The sequence below is a fragment of the Panthera uncia genome (genome assembly GCF_023721935.1).
Source record: "Panthera uncia isolate 11264 chromosome B2 unlocalized genomic scaffold, Puncia_PCG_1.0 HiC_scaffold_24, whole genome shotgun sequence".
NCBI classification, from domain to species: Eukaryota; Metazoa; Chordata; class Mammalia; order Carnivora; family Felidae; genus Panthera; species Panthera uncia.
In genome coordinates this window covers 5,383,171-5,403,721 of record NW_026057580.1, presented here as the reverse complement: position 1 = coordinate 5,403,721, position 20,551 = coordinate 5,383,171, and the positions used below count along the sequence as shown (strand labels likewise).

Below are 20,551 nucleotides of genomic sequence, written 5' to 3'. Positions count from 1 at the left end.
AGGGCAATGGCACATAGGGGTCAAATTTGAGAATATCAAAAGGACTTGGTAAACCACTGGATTTAGGGAGTGAGGGAGAAGGAGATGCCATTCCCAGGTTTCTGACTTAGCTGGTCAGGTAAGAGTGTGATGTCATACACTTAGAGAAAAAGCCAAGTTTTAGGACCAAGTACTTAAATACTCTATGCTCAGTTTCCATATCTATGAAATGAGAGTTTTGGATTGAGTGACCTCTAAGGCTGAAGCTGAGGATTAAGTTTAAAGTTCAACTAGTATTCAACTAGCTTCAACTCATGTCCGTGGGTATTTCTCTTTTGCTTTGTCACTCACACCCGGCATGACTGATAGGTAAGAGTAGATGGTGTGGGGGCCACTGAAGGTGGGCTTTTCTATCTCGTGCTTTTGGAAGTAGCAAATTGCTGGCCCCATGAGCATCTGAGTGTCGTGAAACTGTAGAATGTCTAAGGCCACTGCAGGTAAGGAAACTGAGGCCAGAGAGGGAAAGTGACTTGCCCCAAATCACGCTGTATAGCTGCAGATTTCTTGACTCTGGGTCCGGTGCTTTTTCTGCTACTTCTTCCCTCAGTCAGTCTCTGCCAAGATTAGGACACCTGTTGAGGCACCTCATCCAGGCCAGGGGTGTAGACGCTTCCAGTGAAAAGATGTAGATAAGACCTGGAATAGGAGAGACCAATGTGAGCCAAAGCCCAGCTAGTTTCCCACATTCTTATTTCCAGTCCTTCTGGGAAGGGCTTCTCCCTCTTTTTAAGCAAATGTGTTTATTGTTAAAATTAGGGAGGGGCGCCTGGGTAGCTCAGTCGGTTAAGCGTCCGACTTCGGTTCAGGTCATGATCTCACTGTTCATGAGTTTGAGCCCCGTGTCAGACTCTGTGCTGACAGCTCAGAGCCTGGAGCCTGCTTTGGATTCTGTGTCTCCTTCTCTCTCTGTCCTTTCCCTGCTCATACTGTCTCTCTCTGCCTCTCAAAAAATGAATAAATACTAAAAAAAAAAATTAAATTAGGGAGTGCTTTTTAGTATTAAATGAAGTTGAGAAAAGTGTCTAATCACTCAAATTATTTAGGAGCTTGCAGATTTGCAACTAAAAACCTCTGTCATTTGGTTATTTTCCATAACATTTATGAATCTGATAGTGGACTCAGTGTTATGGTCCCAGCCTGTCTGGGCACGTACACTGTATTACAACCTATTCTTAGTTTGGAAACGTGTGACTGATAAAATTAAGTGGCTAGAAGATACTAAATTATCACAGAGACAGCATAGAACCCCAGTTCTGGAAGACTTCCATCAAATGAGTGTGTGAACCTGAATCAGTTGCCAACATGTTTGGCTTTAAATCCCATAGGTCTGTTCCCATATTTGCTTTTGCTCCTTTGTCAGCACTCAGCAAACACCTGTTGATTTTTCCTACCAACGGTTTTGCACTATGGCGACGATGCAAACCAGCTCTATGCCAATACACCCTGTGGTGTTGGTTTTATTAAGGAGAACGTCGGAGGTTGACCAGGAGTTTTGCTCACTTTTGTCTCCATTGCGGTACGTGCTATGGCATTCATTTCTCTGCATGTGCAGTGTGATTTCTCCCAAGATGCCGGGTTTGCCTCTAGTGTTGAGGTTTAATGAGCCACTAGTCTGCCTAAGCAGAGACCTGGGGTTTGTAGAGTTCCAGTCCTCACTCGTTAAATTTTGTGTGTGTGTGTGTGTGTGTTTTGAAGTTTATTTTTTGTTCGTTTAGAGAGAGAGAGTGAGTGCACACACGTGCACAACCAGGGGAGGGGCAGAGAGAGAGAGAGGAAGAGGGAGAGAATCCCAAGCAGGCGCTGAGTGCGGACCTGATCCGGGCTCGAACTCACAAACTGCGAGATCATGGCCTGAGCCGAAGTCGGACGCTTAACCGACTGAGCCACCCAGGCGCCCCTCGTTAAGTATTGTTAGTAAGTGCCTGCTGGAGTGTGTTGCACTCTGCCGGGTGGTGAGGGGACTGCAAAACAAGACATGGCATCACCACTGCTCCCTAGAAGCGGGAAGTCTGCTTGGCACCGTGGCTTCCCCCGTGAGGACGCTGTGTATCATTGACTCTTGGGTTTCTCCACCACACATATGTTACTCTGTAATCAGAAAAACTGAAAAGTGCAGCGGGGTGAAAACACACTGTTGAGTGAGAAAAGCAAGACGTGGAAAGATAAGTGGCGTGTGGGCTTTTGTGTACGGTTTTAACACAAAACAGTATTTTATGTATGCATGTGTGTGTAAAAGTATAAAAACAGATGGAACGGATTTCATACCCACTTCAGGAGAGTGGTTGTCTCTTGGGGACAAAGGGGAACAGGACGGGGGACTGCACTTGGGACTTCAGTAGTCTTCCCCAATTTTATTTTCTTAAAAAAAGAAATGTGACACGTATTAACATTTGTTAAATCAGAGTGATGGGCTCATAGATGTTTGTTAATTTTTCTCTGTACTTGTCTTTTTGTTTGAAAATGTGAATAAAGTGCTTTCTGCACTTGTGTGGAGCAAATGCTTTTTAAATTTTGTGTTGGAGAGACCAGTTAGCCAGCCATGAAATTAAGTAATATTTAAAGTAGCATTTATGACTTAGGGTCAAAATAAGTCATATGTATAGTGTGGTGCCATTTATATAAAGTTTTAAAACACATGGAAAAAATACTATAATACTATAATATTCTTTAGAATATTGTTTGGAAAATAAAAACATGAAGACAAAAATAAGGGTGAAAAATGCCAGATGCAGTAAAGTGGCTTCTGAGGACGGGAGGGAGGAAGAGGTTGGCAGGGTTTGAAACCCATGATGTCTTCTTTCTTTCTTTTTTTTTTTTTATTAACTTGTTTTATTTTTTATTATTATTTTTAATTATTTTTAATGTTTATTTATTTTTGAGACAGAGAGACAGAGCATGAACGGGGGAGGGTCAGAGAGAGAGGGAGACACAGAATCTGAAGCAGGCTCCAGGCTCTGAGCTGTCAGCACAGAGCCTGACGGGGGGCTCAAACTCACGGACCGTGAGATCATGACCTGAGCCGAAGTTGGACGCTTAACCGACTGAGCCACCCAGGCGCCCCTATTTTTTATTTTTTTAAATTTACATCCAAATTAGTTAGCATATAGTGAAACAATGATTTCAGGAGTAGATTCCTTAGTGCCCCTTACCCATTTAGCCCATCCCCCCCTCCTACAACCCCTCCAGCAACCCTCAGTTTGTTCTCCATATTTATGAGTCTCTTATGCTTTGTCCCCCTCCCTGTTTTTATGTTATTTTTGCTTCCCTTCCCTTATGTTCATCTGTTTTGTCTCTTAAAGTCCTCATATGAATGAAGTCATATGATTTTTGTCTTTCTCTAATTTCACTTAGCACAATACCCTCCAGTTCCATCCACGTAATTGCAAATGGCAAGATTTCATTCTTTTTGATTGCTGAGTAATAATCCATTGTATATATATATACTACATCTTCTTTATCCATTCATCCATCGATGGACATTTGGGCCCTCTCCATACTTTGGCTACTGTCGATAGTGCTGCTATAAACATGGGGGTGCATGTGTCCCTTCAAAACAGCACCCTTGTATCCCGTGGATAAATGCCTAGTAGTGCAATTGCTGAGCCGTAGGGTAGTTTTATTTTTAGTTTTTTGAGGAACCTCCATACTTCCAGAGTGGCTGCACCAGCTTGCATTCCCAATGATGTCTTATTTCTTATGTACGAGTGGAGCACTGATGTCGGTATGCCTTATATTATGATCTAAATCAAATTCATTTAAAAAAGTTATTTACTTATGGGGTGCCTGTGTGACTCAGTCAGTTAAGCGTCTAATTTGGCTCAGGTCATGATCTCGTGGTTTGTGAGTTCGAGCCCCGTGTCGGGCTCTGTGCTGACAGCTCAGAGCCTGGAGCCTGCTTCGGATTCTGTGTGTGTCTCTCTCTCTCTTCTCTTCCCCTGCTCATACTCTGTGTGTGTGTGTCTCTCTTTCTCCAAAATAAATAATAAAAATTTTTTAAAAAAGTTACTTACTTATTAGAAGTAGTATAAGCCCTGATTTATATATTTTAGGGAATCAGAGAAGGCATGGGTTAATGGATGCTGTGGGGTAGCGTCCGGGAAAATCTCATGGCGGGAAGTATAGAATTTGAAGGGAATGTTTCAGATTGGATATGATATTGAAATGGGAGAAGAGCCTGATTCAGTAGCTAAGAAATATTTGGAAGGCAGAGTGGAGACCAGCCCGCTCTAGAGTTGAGTGTGGTTTGGGAGGAGTAGGGATGGTCCAGGCTGACAGGTGAATTATAAATGGTGGGAAATTGAGCACCTTAATCACCAGGCTTTCAGTCAGTCTGCATTTAGTCTCTGTTTCATCTTCGTTTCTCTTTCTTTTCAAATGTCTTGGCTACTTTTTGAGATTCCGTACACTGATTAATTAAAGTGTTTTAGGTACAGATGCATCATGGTTTTTTAGTTCAAGAGTACGTTAACAAATTCAACACGGGCTCTGATACCTTTGCTGAAGAAGTCCATCACTTACCTTGGCCTTTCTGGCTGTGCCGACACCTTGAGGCTGACATAGACAAAACAGCCTACCAGGGCACCTGGGTGACTCGGCTGGTTAAGTGTCCAACTTGGGTCGTGATCTCATGGTTCGTGGGTTCGAGTTCCACACTGGGCTCCACTGGGTTCCACACTGTGCTGGTGGCGCAGAGCCTTCTTGGGATTCATTCTCTCTCTGCCCCCCTCTCTCTACCCCTCCCCCACTTGCTGTCTGTCTCTCTCAAAATAAGTACACTTTTAAAAAATTAAAAATATGGGGTAGAGGGGAAAATGGGTGATGGGCATTGAGGAGGGCGCTTGTTGGGATGAGCACTGGGTGTTGTATGGAAGCGATGAACCACGGGAATCTACCCCAAAACCAAAAGCACACTGTGCACACTATATGTTAGCCAATTTGACAATAAATTATACTAAAAAAACCAAACAAAAACAAATAGAAATAAAACACAGCCTACCATGATTTTAAGATCTCCTTCCTGGATGGTAATTAATCGACCCGCACAATTAGGATTGCTTGTGTTTCTGCATGGACTACTGGCAGGTGGTGTTACTCTTTTAAAAGGGAGACTCTAAGGACCGTCTCTTATTTTTCTATCCATTCACCCAGTCTAACCAGCCTGTTGAAATCTTCCTGCAGGGTTTATCCTCTGGTCTTTATATTTTACTGTAAAGAGGCTTGTGGAGTTTGAGAACTCAAGCGTACTCATCTGTGAGTGTTTGCAAATATTAAAATACAAATAAGTGGCCCTTAAAAAAGTTTTTATTTTGGGGCGCCTGGGTGGCGCAGTCGGTTAAGCGTCCGACTTCAGCCAGGTCACGATCTCGCGGTCCGTGAGTTCGAGCCCCGCGTCAGGCTCTGGGCTGATGGCTCGGAGCCTGGAGCCTGTTTCCGATTCTGTGTCTCCCTCTCTCTCTGCCCCTCCCCCGTTCATGCTCTGTCTCTCTCTGTCCCAAAAATTAAAAAAAAAAAAAAAAAAAAAGTTTTTATTTTAATTCCAGTTAGTTAACTGTTGTATTAGTTTCGGGTGTACATCATAGTGATTCAGCAGTTTCATACATTACTCATCATGCCAAGTGCACTCCTTAATCCCCTTAAACCATCACTTACTTAACTAACCCCCCCCCCCCCCACCTTTCCCTCTGTCCCTCTGGTAACCATCAGTTCTCTATAATTAAGATTCTGGGGTGTCTGACTTCGGCTCAGGTCATGGTCTCGCTGTTCGTGGGCTTGAGCCCCACAGCGGGCTCTCTGCTGTCAGCACAGAGCCCACTTCAGACCCCCTGTCTCCCTTTCTCTCTGCCCCTCCCCTGTTTGTGTTCTCTCTCTTTCTCTCTCTCCCCCCCAAAATAAACATTAAAAAAAAGTTTTAAAAAAAGATTCTGTTTCTTGATTTGTCTCTCTTTTTTCCCTTTGCTCGTTTGTTTTGTTTCTTAAATTCTACATATGAGGGAAATCATATGCTATTTGTCTCTCTCTGATTGACTTATTTTGCTTAGCATTATATTCTCTAGCTCCATCCATGATGTTGCAAATGGCAAGATTTAATTCTTTTTTATGGTTGGATAATATTCCGTTGTGTATATATATATATATACACACACACACACCACATCTTCTTTATCCACTCATCAATTGATAGACACTTGGGCTATTTCTATATCTTGGCTATTGTAAATAATGCTGCTATAAATATAGGGGTGCATGTATCCCTTTGAAATAGTGTTTTTGTAGTCTTTGGGTAAATATCCAGCAATATGAATCCTGGGTCATATGGTAATGTTATTTGTAACTTTTTTTAAGTTTATATTTATTTTTTAGTAATCTGTACACCCAACGTAGGGCTTGAACTCACGACTCTGAGATCAAGAGTCACATGCTCTTCCGGCTGAGCCAGTCAGGTGCCCCTATTTTTAACTTTTTCAGGAGCCTCCATAGTCATTTCCACAATGGTTGCACCAGTTTGCATTCCCACCTACAGTGCAAGAGGGTTCCCTTTTCTCCACATCTTCACCAACACCTATTATTTCTTGTGTTGTTGATTTTAGCCATTCTGACAGGTATGAGGTGATATCTCATTATAGTTTTGATTTGTATTTCCCTGATAATCAGTGTTGATGAGTATCTTTTCATGTGTCTGTTGGTCATCTGTGTGTCTTCTTGGAGAAATGTCTGTTCATGTCGTCTACCCATTTTTAAATTGGATTATTTGGTTTTTGGGTGTTGAGTTTTATAAGTTCTTTCTATATTTTAGATACTAACCCTTTCTCAAATAGGTCATTTGCAAATATCTTTTCGCATTCAGTAGATGGTCTTTTAGTCCTGTTGATTGTTTCCTTCGCTGTGCAGAAACTTATTGTTTTGAGGGGCGCCTGGGTGGCTTGGTCGGTTAAGCATCTGACTTCGGCTCAGGTCATGATCTCACGGTCCGTGAGTTCGAGCCCCGCTTTGGGCTCTGTGCTAACAGCTCAGAGCCTGGAGCCTGTTTCAGATTCTGTGTCTCCCTCTCTCTCTGCTCCTTCCCTGTTCATGCTCTGTCTCTGTCTCAAAAATAAATAAATGTTAAAAAAAAAATAAAAAAAAAAAAGAAACTTATTGTTTTGATGTAGTCCCAATAGTTTATTTTTGCCTTTGTTTCCCTTACCTCATAAGACATATCTAGGAAAGATTTGCTATGTCTGATGTCCAAGAGGTTGCTACCTATGTTCTCTTCTAGGATTTTTTGGTTTCAGGTCTCACATTTAGGTCTTTAATCCATTTTGAATTTATTTTTGTATATGGTGTAAGAAAGTGGTCTAGTTTCTTTCTTTTGCACATTGCTGTCCAGTTTTCCCAACACCATTTGTTGAAGAGACAGTCCTTTTCCCATTGGATATACTTTCCTGCTTTGTTGAAGATTAATTGACCATATAGTTGTGGGTTTATTTCTGGGTGTTCTAGTCTGTTCCATTGATCTATGCCTTTTGGCTTTTTTGCTTGTGTTTTCATTTTTGTTTTGTGTCAGCCTTCTCTCTGTATGCCAGACTTTCCTGTTATTCTTTGATCCCTCTTATTTTCTTTCTCCTTTTTCTCTGCCTAGGAATCTCTGTAAACATGTTAAAATTGTATTTGTATCTCTATAGTGGTATAGGTAATGGTTTGTTTACAAATTACTGAATAACCTTTCAGAAAAGTTTGGGGAGTTAGAGATTTTTAATAGCTAAAAAGGTCAGAGCTATATCCATAAAGATTGTACATAAGAACATTCCCGCTGGAATCTTAGTAGAAATCAATATGAAAATGATTGAATTGGCTGCATTTTTATTTAAAAGCAACTTTGGGATCACACTGGTTATGTCAAACAAGATAGTTGGTAAATTTGTTCTACTTTCTAAATGTTGGTAAGGAATAAATTACCAAAATGGGAGGGAGGAAGAAAGCCAACATTTCTTGGGCACTGAGCGTGTGCCAGGTGGCATTCTGGATGTTTGCAAATCTACCTCATTACCTGCTAGTATGTTACTACCTGCCAGGAATTGTGCTAAAGGGCTTTTTACACATTGACTCATTTAAACCTCCCAACTCTCTTAAGATTGCTTCATTTATTTCCTAAAAAGGTGATACATGTCCATGATACCAATTCAGAAAGACACAAGAAAGTTTGTAGTAAAAACTCAGCCTCTCTGCTGCCGGGTTCTCCAGTTCCTCTTCCAAACCCCTGCTGCTGGTGTCGTGTGTATTCTCTCAGAGATCTCTAATCATAGAGAAGTATGCGGATTTGTTTTATTTTAAAGGTTTTCCACAGAAATGACGGCATGTTATGCATACAGTTCTGCATCTTTTTTTTTAATGTTTTGTTTATTTTTGACAGAGCACAAGTGGAAGGGGGCAGAGAGAGGGGGGGACACGGACAGCAGCGTGCCCCTGCGTATGTTTTTAATTAAAACATTTAATTAATGTTTTAGAGTTTGTTCCGTGCCAATGGGTATAGAATTGCCCCATTCTTTTTTACAGATGTACCATCATTTATTTAATCAGTCCCCTCTAATTAATAATTTTCTTGTAATAGGTAAGTTCAGCCCTTTTATATTTGCTGGAATGACTGATATATTTTATTGTAGCTCTGTTTTTAATGTTTTCTTAAAAAAAATCTTTCACTGTAAGGACTACTTGCTTTGGGAGAGGGTGTGTGTGTGTATATTCTGATAATTGGGAAAGTTTGTGTTTTTATTCTAGTGATTGCATTTATAACTCTATACTGTATTTCTTGAGACATCTATTGACCGCCTACCATGATCAATGATGAAATTGGTAGTTGCATTTCTTGCCCTTTCCTCATCTGCTTTTACTTGATTATTTTTTCTCAAAGTTTTTTTTATTTTTTTAAATGTTTATTTATTTGTGTGTGTGTGTGTGTGTGTGTGAGAGAGAGAGAGAGAGAGAGAGAGAGATTGAGAGAGAGACTGAGACTGGGCATGAGCAGGGGAGGGGCAGAGAGGGAGGAAACACAGAATCCGAAGCAGGCTCCGGGCTCTGAGCTGTCAGCACAGAGCCTGATGCGGGGCTCGAACCCACAAACTGCAAGATCATGACCTGAGCCAAAGTCTGACATCTGACCAACTGAGCCACCCAGGCACCCCTCAATTAAAGTGTTTTTTTTTTTTTAATTTATGTATTTATTTTTGAGAGTGGGAGAGAGCACGAGAGCAAAGGAAGGGCAGAGAAAGGAGCAGGCTCTGTGCTGTTAGCACAGAGCCCAGTGTGGGGCCTGAACTCACAAACTGTGAGATCATGGCCTGAGCCGAAACTAAGAGTCAGGCACTGAACCAACTGAGCCACCCAGGTGTCCCTATTTTTCTCAGTTTATCTCCTGTCCTAAAACATACTTATGCCTCTATGACTTGAGCTATCACCTTTAAATATCTTTTGAGTCTTGTCTGTGAAAGATGAAGAAACCAACATACTTTTTTAAAAAAAAATTTTTAATGTATATTTATTTTTTGAGAGAGACAGAATGTGAGCTGGGGGGTGGGGGCAGAGAGGAGGGAGACACAGATTCTGAAGGAGGCTCCAGGCTCTGAGCTGTCAGCACAGAGCCTGACGAGGGGCTTAGACTCACAAACCGTGACATCATGACCTGAGCCAGGGTTGGACGTTTCACCGACTGAGCTGCCCAGGTGCCCCAGCCAACATACTTATTTGGCCACTCCATCCTCTGTTCCATTTTAACCTATGCCACTTACATTGTTTTTACCTTCTCTAATCATGAAGCCTCAAATTTAAGACTTAGTCTTAAGGCTAAATTCATTAAATTCTTTACACGAGTCCTTTCACTGTAGTTTCTCTATCTCATTGTTCATTGAAGTTTTTCTTCTAGTAGTTTCTTCAGGAAGGAGTCAAGGAAACCATATTTCCTGGGTTCTTGCATCTTGCAACATGTTTTTCTCTCACCTTTGTATTTGAACAACAGTTTGGCTAGATATATAATTATTCTCAAGTCACTCTTTTAATGTTTATTTCAAGAGTGAGTGTGAGTGAGTTTATTTCAAGAGTGAGTGTTTATTTCAAGAGAGAGAGGAGTGAGAGAGAATCCCAAGCAGGCTCTGCACCATCAGCACAAAGCCCAATGTGGGGCTCAACCCTACGAAACGTGAGGTCATGACCTGGGTTGAAACCAGGAGTTGGTCTCTCAACTAACTGAGCCACCCAGGCACCTGGCCCCTCAAGTCACTCTTTTTTATTGTGACCTATTCCATAAAACAGTTGTGTGGTATGATAACTTGACGAATAATCACAAAGTGAACACCCCAGAAGTGAGCAGGTCAGAAGCCCCTGGATCTGTTCTCGACCACAACTCTCTCCTTCCCTCTGAAGTAACCACATCCTTTTGTGTTAATCCCTCCTTCCTTTATGGGGTTATTGCTATGGATGCATCCCTAAATATATAAATCCTTTTTGCTGTTTTTGAAGTGTATATAAATAGAACAATACAGTATTTACCCTTTTATTTTTTGCTTGTTTTGCTCAGCACATTTGGAAGACTCATGCACATTATTACTTGTGTGCCCCATTTTGTATGTTTATGTTGCGATATAATATTCTATTATACGAACACATTACAGTTTATTTTCTGTTGGACACTTGGGTTATTTCTAGTTTTAGGCTAAAAGGAACTATAATGCTATGAATAGTCTTATATATGTCTTCTGATACACATATCTATGTATTTCTCTTAAGATACAGATTTGAGAAGAATATGCTAGGCTCTAGGGTATGCATATTTCGTTCCTCCTGGATATTGCCAACCTGTTTTTTTGAAGTGGGTTGTATCGCTTTATGCGCCCACCAGCCATCAGTGAGTCACTTGGGTCACCCTTCCCTTGGTATCTAGTGTTGCTTCACTGTTGTTTAGCCCAGGTGATCTTTTGGGGTAGGTGATCCTCTCATTTTACAGACGAGAAAACTGGTTCAAAGTGGTCCAGTAATTTCGCGCAAGTTTACAGAGGTGGCGGACGCCAGAACGCGAGTTCTGGTTCAAACCATGCTGTCTCCAGCTCAAAAGCCTGTTATCTTTCTGTGCTGCCGTCTTTACCGATAGGACTTCCAGTCTGTCAGGTATATAAGGTGCTGAAGCCCCAGTGGAAAATGAACATTCTCCAGAGACTTAATTTTTTTTATGTTTATTTCATCTGTACACCCAACGTCCGGCTTGAACTCGTGACCCCGAGTTCAAGAATCACACACTCTGCCAACTGAGCCAGCCAGGTGCCCCCAGGCTGAAAGGCTTGGATGTGGTTGTCTTGGAGGAGACCTGTTTCCCAAAGTCCCTTCCAATTTTGTGATACAGATGATACTTACCTGACATATTTAGCTTCCTGACAATTTTCTTCTTTCTTTTTTTCTTGGTTCCAGCATCCAGCCTGTGTACGGAGCACAACACCCCCCTCTGGACCCTCGGCTCACCAAAAAGTAAGTCAAGATAGTTTTCCTTTCATGCATGTACTTCTTTTAAAACTCTCAAACCTTCCCCTACTTTGTTGAAATGACAGTTTCTACTTTGATCTTTTCTAGCTTCTCCCCTGCTCTATTTTGGATCAAGAGATGAGCAATCTTCTTACCTCTAAATGTTCTATTATTAAGTGGGAAATTAACTCACACCAGAGATTTATTTTCCTGCATTGGAAGCTGGTATATGCAGGGTTTGGTGTTGGACCCTTTGTTCTGATGGAAGGGTCTTCATTGGTTAAATATCGTCTCCAAATTGGATGACTGATGACCTTCTTCTTGTAGGAGCCTCCTTTCTGGGTTTCATTGCTTCTGAATATATATAGGTCTGCCAACTTGTCTTCACTTATACTATGAGGACTGGGGCGAATAGAATGTAACTGTAGGGCTGGCATTCTTCAGGTCCTCTTTCTCCAGCCTCAAAGAAATCTAGCCATACAGTAGAGTTAAAAGCTCCCTGGAGGTTATTTCTCTAGTAAGATTCTAATAAGTTATTTTCGAACACAATAGAAACCCTGGTCAAATCCAAGATGTGTGCGTGTGTATTCATACCCCCAATTATCACTTCATCGCTCCTTTCTCTCATGGGCCATCAATCAGCCACAGTGAATTTAAATGAAGAGATGCATCATCTTCTCAGATTTTCTAAGAATTTTGGGCTCTGTCTCTGGGCATGCTTCATCTTAAGACTTATTTCCAGGAAAGCTGTAGTTTGTGGTGAAAGCCGAATGATTCGAGAGGTACAGGAGACCTAAGTTGTCATCTTTCTGGGGCCCGTGTAATAATATCTACCCTTTCTTTCCTTAACAGTCAAGGAAGGAGTAAAGATAATGTATATTAAAGTATTTTGAATACCTACAAAAATGCCATAACAGATGTACATTATCAATGTTTTAATATTTAAAGTTTTTTTTTTTAATGTTTGAGGGAGAGAGTGCATGTGTGTACACGCAAGCGGGGGTCGGGGCAGAGTGAGCGAGAGAGAGAGAGAGAGAGAGAGAGAGAGAGAGAATCCCAAGCAGGCACTGCACTGTCAGCACAGAGCCCAGTGCGGGGCTTGATCTCACAAACCGTGAGATCATGACCTAAGCCGAAATCAAGAGTCAAATGCTTAATTGACTGAGCCACCTAGGCACCCCAGCATTTTAATATTAAAAAAAAATAATAACTTAGCTGAATATGTGGTGAACTTTCTGTAATTCTACCAACTCATTGCAAAAAGATGGCAATTTGGCCGGTATGTGGAAGGTATGGTCTCCTGAATCACTTTGGAAGCGTGACTGCTATTCTTTTCTGTAACGCACAGTTTTTACACCAGAAGCCACAGTATAAGCTCTTTGAGGGCAGGGATTTTCCTTTATTCACCGCTGTACCCTTAGTACCTAGAAGAGCACGCAGCGCGTACTAGGCACTTAGTAAACATTTATGGGTTGAAGGAATGAAATCATTGCATGCACTTAGACAGTGAGCTTTACTTTAGTGCTTCTTAGTTTGTACCTCGCTCTTCATAGGGGAGCATGTTTTCTGTGACAATTGTGTGGCATTCACATTAAGTAGAATGGATACTCTTTCCTGGTTTTACCAATAGCAGACTATCTGGTCTGTCGGTCGATACAGCAGGCACTACTTAACTAACAGTCTTCCCTGCCCCTGCCTCTTCCTTGCTCAAGAACCATAATTTTATTCAGCTCTTGAGCAGGTATCTGTATTAGTTTAAGCCTTTTATAATAATCTTTTGGTAATCACAGTGACTGGCCTGCAGTGGGCTTATGTCATTGGTTCTGGCCCATGAGATGTAAAAGTTTCCTGAGGGAGGGTACCTGGAAAGATGTTCCTGTTCAATCAGAGAGAGATCATTTTGTGAAGAGAGCCTCTTTTTGTCTCTACTCACCTTTCCTGCTTTTGAATGTGGTGGTGTGAAAATAGATGCTGAAAGCTGTAGCAGGTAACTTGTAAACTGAGGGAACGGGTAAGAGACCCTCAGACACCTGCCGAGTAGTGCCTTGGCATCATGGGTCTTTACAATTAAAGCATCAGAGGTTGAGGATTCTTTTTTTTTTTTTTTTAGTGTTTTTATTTATTTTTGAGAGAGAGAGAGAGAGAGCACAAGCCAGGGAGAAGCAGAGAGAGAGGGAGACACAGAATCTGAAGCAGGCTCCAGACTCTGAGGTGTCAGCACAAAGCCGGACATGGGGCTCAAACTCACGAACTGCAAGATCATGACCTGAGCCTAAGTTGGAAGCCCAACCAACTGAGCCACCGAGGTGCTCCCAGAGGTTGAGGATTCTGTTCCTTGTAGCCAGTTCTGTTCACAGCCAGGATTTGTTGATTGGTAGATCCATTCCAGCGTATTTTATAATTGCCTTTGATGAATACGTGGCTAACACAGAAATCACTCAGTCCACCCATGCATAAGGCAGTCAAGGGTACTGTCCTCTATTTTATGTTCATGTCAGAGTCACCACACCTTGTCTGCATCTGTTATCGAGTGCATTTTCCCTGGCTCTGTATTGAGGACAGGTCTTGAGGAACATTCCCATATTCCAAACTGCCAAGACAAATTTTATATACTTTTGTTTTCCCAACTATTAGTTATATAAAACCACAAAAGTTTTCACTGATCATTCAGGAGAGTTGGAATCAACTTTATTTTCTTTTTGTTTATAGGTTTAATTTTTTCTTCATGTATCTTACTTCAATATCATTCTCCTTTTATTTATTTTTAAAATTTTGTTTCAGAGAGAGTGAGAGCTAGGGGAGAGGGCAGAGGGAGAGAGAGAGAATATCCCAAGCAGGCTCCACGTTCAGCGTGGAGCCTGATGCAGGGCTCAATCACACAGCCCTGGGATCATGACCTGAGCTGAAATCAAGAGTTGGACACTCAACTGACTGGGCCACCCAGGCGCCCCTGCAATCATACTTTCAATAGAAGTAATCACTTAGCTCTGCAATTTGGGAGGAATAGAATTGTCACTGAATAAATTGCCGCCTCTTTTCATGCACTCGGTGGTTTGTTAGCACTCTGCAACATGGGACAACCTCTAGGTCTGCACTGGACCATTTTACAGTTCCAGATTGTTACTATAAAACATTTATCGCCCTTATTTTAGTACCTTTGTTGGGACATTTTTATTACTTTCTCCTCTGTGTGATTATCATTCCACTTCAGACTGCCATTAATTACCGTGTGGTTAAGCCCCATCATAGCAGAAGCCTTTACACGGGGTCTTCAATCATCTAAACTGCATGAGCACAGTACATCGTTTCCTGTCTGTATATACTGACTTCAATTTGCCAAATTATTACCATTACTGATAATATTGCCAGCAATAATTTTTACAGCTCGGATGAAGCTAGCCTTACTGCAGAGTGGCCCCATTGGCCACTTGATGGTACGACAAGCCTCTAAATTTATTGTTTTCTGAATTGCACTAAACTACGATCCTGGTTGCGCGTCACAAAGCTGGTTCACACGCAGCCACACTAGTTATCGGGATGACTGGATTTATTTGAATGTCACCGAATTCCCCGCTTGTTTCACACCCCTCACCAGTGTCAGACATTATTTTTCTGAGTAAATTTGTGTACTGTTTCTGTTAAGCGAGCAACCATGTCAGTAAAATGGTGTAGCCTCAATCAGATTACAGAATGATTGATCTTTTGTTTCCTAACCAGTAGAACCTGTAGCCACTCTTGTTCAAAACATCCTTTGGGGCTCGTGTCAGCATTCAACAAGTTACCATTCACCAAACAACTGATTTCTCTCAAATGTGCCACTTAATTACGTTTTCAGGAGTTTTAGGGTCGTGTGCACTCCTTGAATCTCTTTTTCTTCACCACTTTGTAGCTCCATGATCTTGGACAAATTACTTAACCTCTCTGAGTCTCCTCATCCGTGAAATAGAAGTAATAAGACTCAGGTCAGAGTTACTGGCAGAATTAAGAGGTCTCTGTGAAAGTGCTTTTGAAGCTATAATTTGGCATTCGGTCGTAAGGAGGCGTGATGGAGGTGTCTGTGACAGGCCAGTTTGGTTGTAAGTCTGACACAGATCAGTTTGAACAACCTTGGCTGAACTTCAAGCCACACTGTGGTTGTTAGGATACCTCAGGTTGGCTATCAATTAGTTGGGGCCATGTTAAAATGAGGCAGCCTATAAACCAGAGGTACCCCCAGCTGGGATCACCTGGATTGGTTTTTTCACTGGGCCTCCTGATGTCAAAAGAGAAGAGTGGTATGTCTCCTCCAGGGACTGTATTCCTGAATTCAGCCTCTTCCCATTCCGGCTACCGACGCACACAGCCCGTTCCGTGTAAACAGGAGACGATTGGCACAAGGCTAGAGAGTTAGGGCTGTCAGCTGTGCACACACGGGGGCACTACGGCTGTGGTGGTATGTGCTCCGTTTGCCTGGCAACTCTTCTTCCTGGGCTGCAGATCTTACTAGACCTCCTTTTCTAGGTAGATTAGTTAAAGAGTGTATGCAGGCCGTCAGGTCAGGTAGACCTAGATTTGAGCCCAGACTTTGCTGCCTGCTCATGACCTCAGTAAGCCTCAGTCTCCTGATCTGCAAATAGGAATAATAATAATAATAATAATAATACCTCAAAAAGTAATAGTACCTTATAGCCTTATGAATGAGCATTGATCAGAAAATGGGTATATATAAATATTAGCACAGAACCTGGCACCTAGTAAACAGCCAATACATTCACACTTTAACGTATGTATAAATTTATATTCTCTCCTTTGGAGAGAACAAAATGAATAAACATGGAAATGCTTCAACTTTAAATCATCCCACCGTTGTTGCTGGTCTGTAGATTTTCTTGTTTCCTCTCAGTGGCAACCCAGGAACCTTTTCACTCTGACCTGTCTCTTTCATTCTGTAACTGGTTCTCACCAACCCTCAGTCCTCACACACCTACCCCTCCTGGTGGTACCAACCCCTTCCTCCATGAAGGCCTCTTTCCAGAAGACGGAGCTGACTTTTTTTAACTGGTTGGTTGCATTCTGGGTTTTGTGGAATAGGCATCTCTAAAATAATTTCCAGTGGCCTCAAGATGGTCTGCTTTGAGTCTCTTGTCTTCCTGTCACAGGGAATGACAGCCTTTCCTCCTTTCTTTGTTCTTCAGTGTGTTGGAATATGTCCTTCCAGTTTCTATTTGCAGAAGTCTTCACCTGAGTAATTCCAATTCTTAATCTCAATAGTTGACTTATATTGAATCTTCATCTCCTTCAAAAAATATAATGAAATATTTGAATGCTTAAAAAGATGTAAAGAAAAATATAACAAATCCTCATGTACCCACCACTCGACTGATTTACCTCCTTTGTACGGATGTGTTAGAGCCTGAGTCTTAGCATGTCCCATCTCTTGGTGCAATGTTTCCATCCAGTGCAGGGTGTATGTGTGCTTCACCCAGTGTTAAACTATCAGCATCCAGTCACTTCTTTGGCCTGAGTTAAAATTTAGCTTCTTGGGGCGCCTGGATGGCTCAGTTGGTTGAGCGTCTGACTTCAGCTCGGGTCATGATCTCACAGTCTGTGAGTTCAAGCCCCGCGTCGGGCTCTGTGCTGACAGCTCAGAGCCCGGGGCCTGTTTCAGATTCTGTGTCTCCCTCTCTCTCTGACCCTCCCCCGTTCATGCTCTGTCTCTCTTTGTCTCAAAAATAAATAAATGTTAAAAAAAATTTTTTTAAATAAAAAAAATAAAAAAAAATTTAGCTTCTTGAGTTGATGGCTTATTTTAAAAATCTTAAAAATATCAAGAGAGTATTTAAGAGGGGCGCCTGGCTGACTTAGTTGGTAGAGCATGTGACTCTTGATTACTGGGTCGTGAGTTCAAGCCCCATGTTGGGTGTGGAGCCTACTTTAAAAAAAAAAAAAAGAGAGAGAGAGAGAGTATTTAGGAAACATCAACCAGAAAAACATGGTGGTTAATCTTGGTATCCAAGGTACTCCATATCAATCAGTTGGGTTCATTATGTGCAATCTTGAGGTACACATAGCCTCCAAAAAGGAAAACGACAGTAACCACGAACTTGTATGCAGTATTTTATTGGTGGCAGAGCTTTCTTACACATCTGCCTATTTGTTCTTGACAGTGGACCATCTAAGGTATGTTCTACAGGCAATGGATTCTACATCCCCCTTGACAAAAGAGAAACAGTCATAGTGATGGGTCCAGAACCTGCAGCCTCAGCAGGTCCACAGACGAGTACTTTGCCTCTTCTGGCTCGTGGATGGATTTTTGACAGCAGATATTCACAATGTGTTGTCCCAGTTTTATTTTCTTTGATTTGAGCTCTTGCTCGTTTCTGATCGTTTGTTTAGTAAGTTTATAAGTACCCTTACTTTGGGGATTGATGAAAGCCAACAACCTTATCCACTGGTTAATAATATGCTCATTGTAGAAGACACAAATAATTCAGAGACCTATAGAAATGAAATGAAATATCCCCTATAATCCACAGCCTAGCGATAAGCACTGTTAACATTTTGATGTATTTTCTTTCTGGTCTTTTCTATGCATATACTTTTTTTTAAATATAGAGATTATAAAAATATATTTTTTTGGCTCCAGTTTTCACTTTATTGAGATCGTTTTCTAGTGTTACTTAATAGCCTGTGAGATGTGCTTTTCAGTGGCATTATAACATTTCATCTGGTGGCTGAACAAATTTCATCATTCCAATTTCTTTTTTTTTTTTTTTTTTAAATTTTTTTTGTAACGTTTATTTATTTTTGAGACAGAGAGAGACAGCGCATGAACGGGGGAGGGGCAGAGAGAGAGGGAGACACAGAATCAGAAGCAGGCTCCAGGCTCTGAGCCATCAGCCCAGAGCCCGATGCAGGGCTCGAACCCACGGACCGTGAGATCGTGACCTGAGCTGAAGTCGGACGCTTAACCGACTGAGCCACCCAGGCGCCCCCATCATTCCAATTTCTAGATGTTTATGCTGTTTTCAGTTTTTAACCAAAATAACACCATGATAAACTGTCTTAGATCCTCTGACCCTCTGGTTATTATGTTAGGGTCAGAAATTATAAACCATTTTCGGGCTTATGGTATGTATGTTGCCAGATTGTTTTCCAGAAGGCTGTACAACATACACCCTCACCTGCACCATTAGATGGCGGTCCCACTGCACCCTTGGCAACACTGAAGAGAATGCTGTTTAGATCTTTGCTAACTTGGCGGGTAGAAAATGGTATTTTGTTTCTATCACATTTGAACTGCTACATCTTGTAATCTAGTTTTCTCCCTTGTATTTTGTGTGATGTCTTCTCTTCCTTTACTCTGTGTAAGACCAGCTTTGAAAGCAATGCCTCAGTTAAAATCTTACTCCTTTTCTGATGCTAATAGTAAGGACATATTGATGAGCTGAACTGTATGAGCTCCCAGACTGTATTTATCAGTGTTAATAACAATTATCTTTTAGGATAAGCGTTGGACTCATAGAGGGAGATGAGATGGGTTGTTAGACCACCCACCTCTATCCAAAGGGAAGAAACAGCTCCTGGAAATGGGGAGATTCAGCTCTTCTGGCAGAACCTTGTTTCCCCTCTAGTATCACTGTGCTTTGCTGGAGGAAACAGGGAGGCAATTAGTGATGTCTTTTTTTTTTTTCAACATAATACATAATTTTATTTTTTTAATTTACATCCAAATTAGTTAGCATATAGTGCAACAATGATTTCAGGAGTAGATTCCTTAGTGCCCCTTACCCATTTAGCCCATCCCCCCTCCCACAACCCCTCCAGTAACCCTCTGTTTGTTCTCCATATTTATGAGTCTCTTATGCTTTGTCCCCCTCCCTTTTTAAAAAATTTTTTTTTTAACGTTTATTTATTTTTGAGACAGAGAGAGACAGAGCATGAACAGGGGAGGGGCAGAGAGAGAGGGAGACACAGAATCTGAAACAGGCTCCAGTCTCTGAGCTGTCAGCACAGAGCCTGACGCGGAGCTCGAACTCACGGACCGTGAGATCATGACCTGAGCCGAAGTTGGACGCTTAACCGACCAAGCCATCCAGGCGCCCCCCAACCCTGTTTTTGTATTATTTTTCTTTCCCTTCCCTTATGTTCATTTGTTTTGTCTCTTAAAGTCCTTATATGAGTGAAGTCATATCATATTTGTCTTTCTCTGATTTCACTTAGCATCATACCCTTCAGTTCCATCCACGTAGTTGCAAATGGCAAGATTTCATTCTTTTTGATTGCCGAGGATAACTCCCTAGTATATATATACCACGTTTTCTTTATCTATTCATCCATCGCTGGACATTTGGGCTCTTCCCATACTTTGGCTATTGTTGATAGTGCTGCTATAAACATGGGGGTGCATGTGTCCCTTTGAAACAGCACACCTGTATCTCTTGGATAAATACCTAGTAGTGCAATTGCTGGGTCGTAGGGTAGTTCTATTTTTAGTTTTTTGAGGAACCTCCATACTGTTTTCTAGAGTGGCTGCACCAGCTTGCATTCCCAAGTGATGTCTTTACTCCAGTGCATTCAGGCTCCAGGTGTAAATGTACACAAGGTTTGGGATTTGAGGGATGTTAGACAAGACTGAGTTAGAAACGTCCCAACCAGGTGGTCCCCAGGATCCAGAATAAGGGCCCACAGATGTTAAAGGGGAGACCTGAAGAGGAGACGGTCAGGAAAGTAGGAATGATTCGCATGACTCCTAGGACTAAGCTCTCTTTCCTCAGTGCGTCAATCTAGTTTTCCCAAACTGTCGTCATGTACCATCTTTGCGTTTTTTTGCCAAAGTCTGTTCTGTTATTTTACTGAATGCATTTTTTAAAAATAGCCTCTTAAAAAACCTCAATTAGATTTGTGTGTGTGTGTATTTAAGATTTTATTTTTAAGTAATTGCTACACCCAATGTGGGGCTCGAACTCACAACCCTGAGGTCAAGATTCACATGCTCTACCGACTGATCCAGCCAGGTGACCCACATTGATATATATATATATATATATAT

At 41.7% G+C, this 20,551-nt stretch overlaps 1 protein-coding gene across 2 annotated transcripts in view; it reads left to right on the top strand.

Moving 5' to 3' along the window:
- Positions 1-20,551, top strand: part of TBC1D22B (TBC1 domain family member 22B) — an 80,321-nt gene that overhangs the window by 6,270 nt on the left and 53,500 nt on the right. For both annotated transcript variants that reach the window (XM_049653352.1, XM_049653351.1), the window contains exon 2: positions 11,470-11,526. In XM_049653352.1, the coding sequence (XP_049509309.1) occupies positions 11,470-11,526 (57 nt within the window). The remainder of the gene's footprint in view (positions 1-11,469; positions 11,527-20,551) is intronic.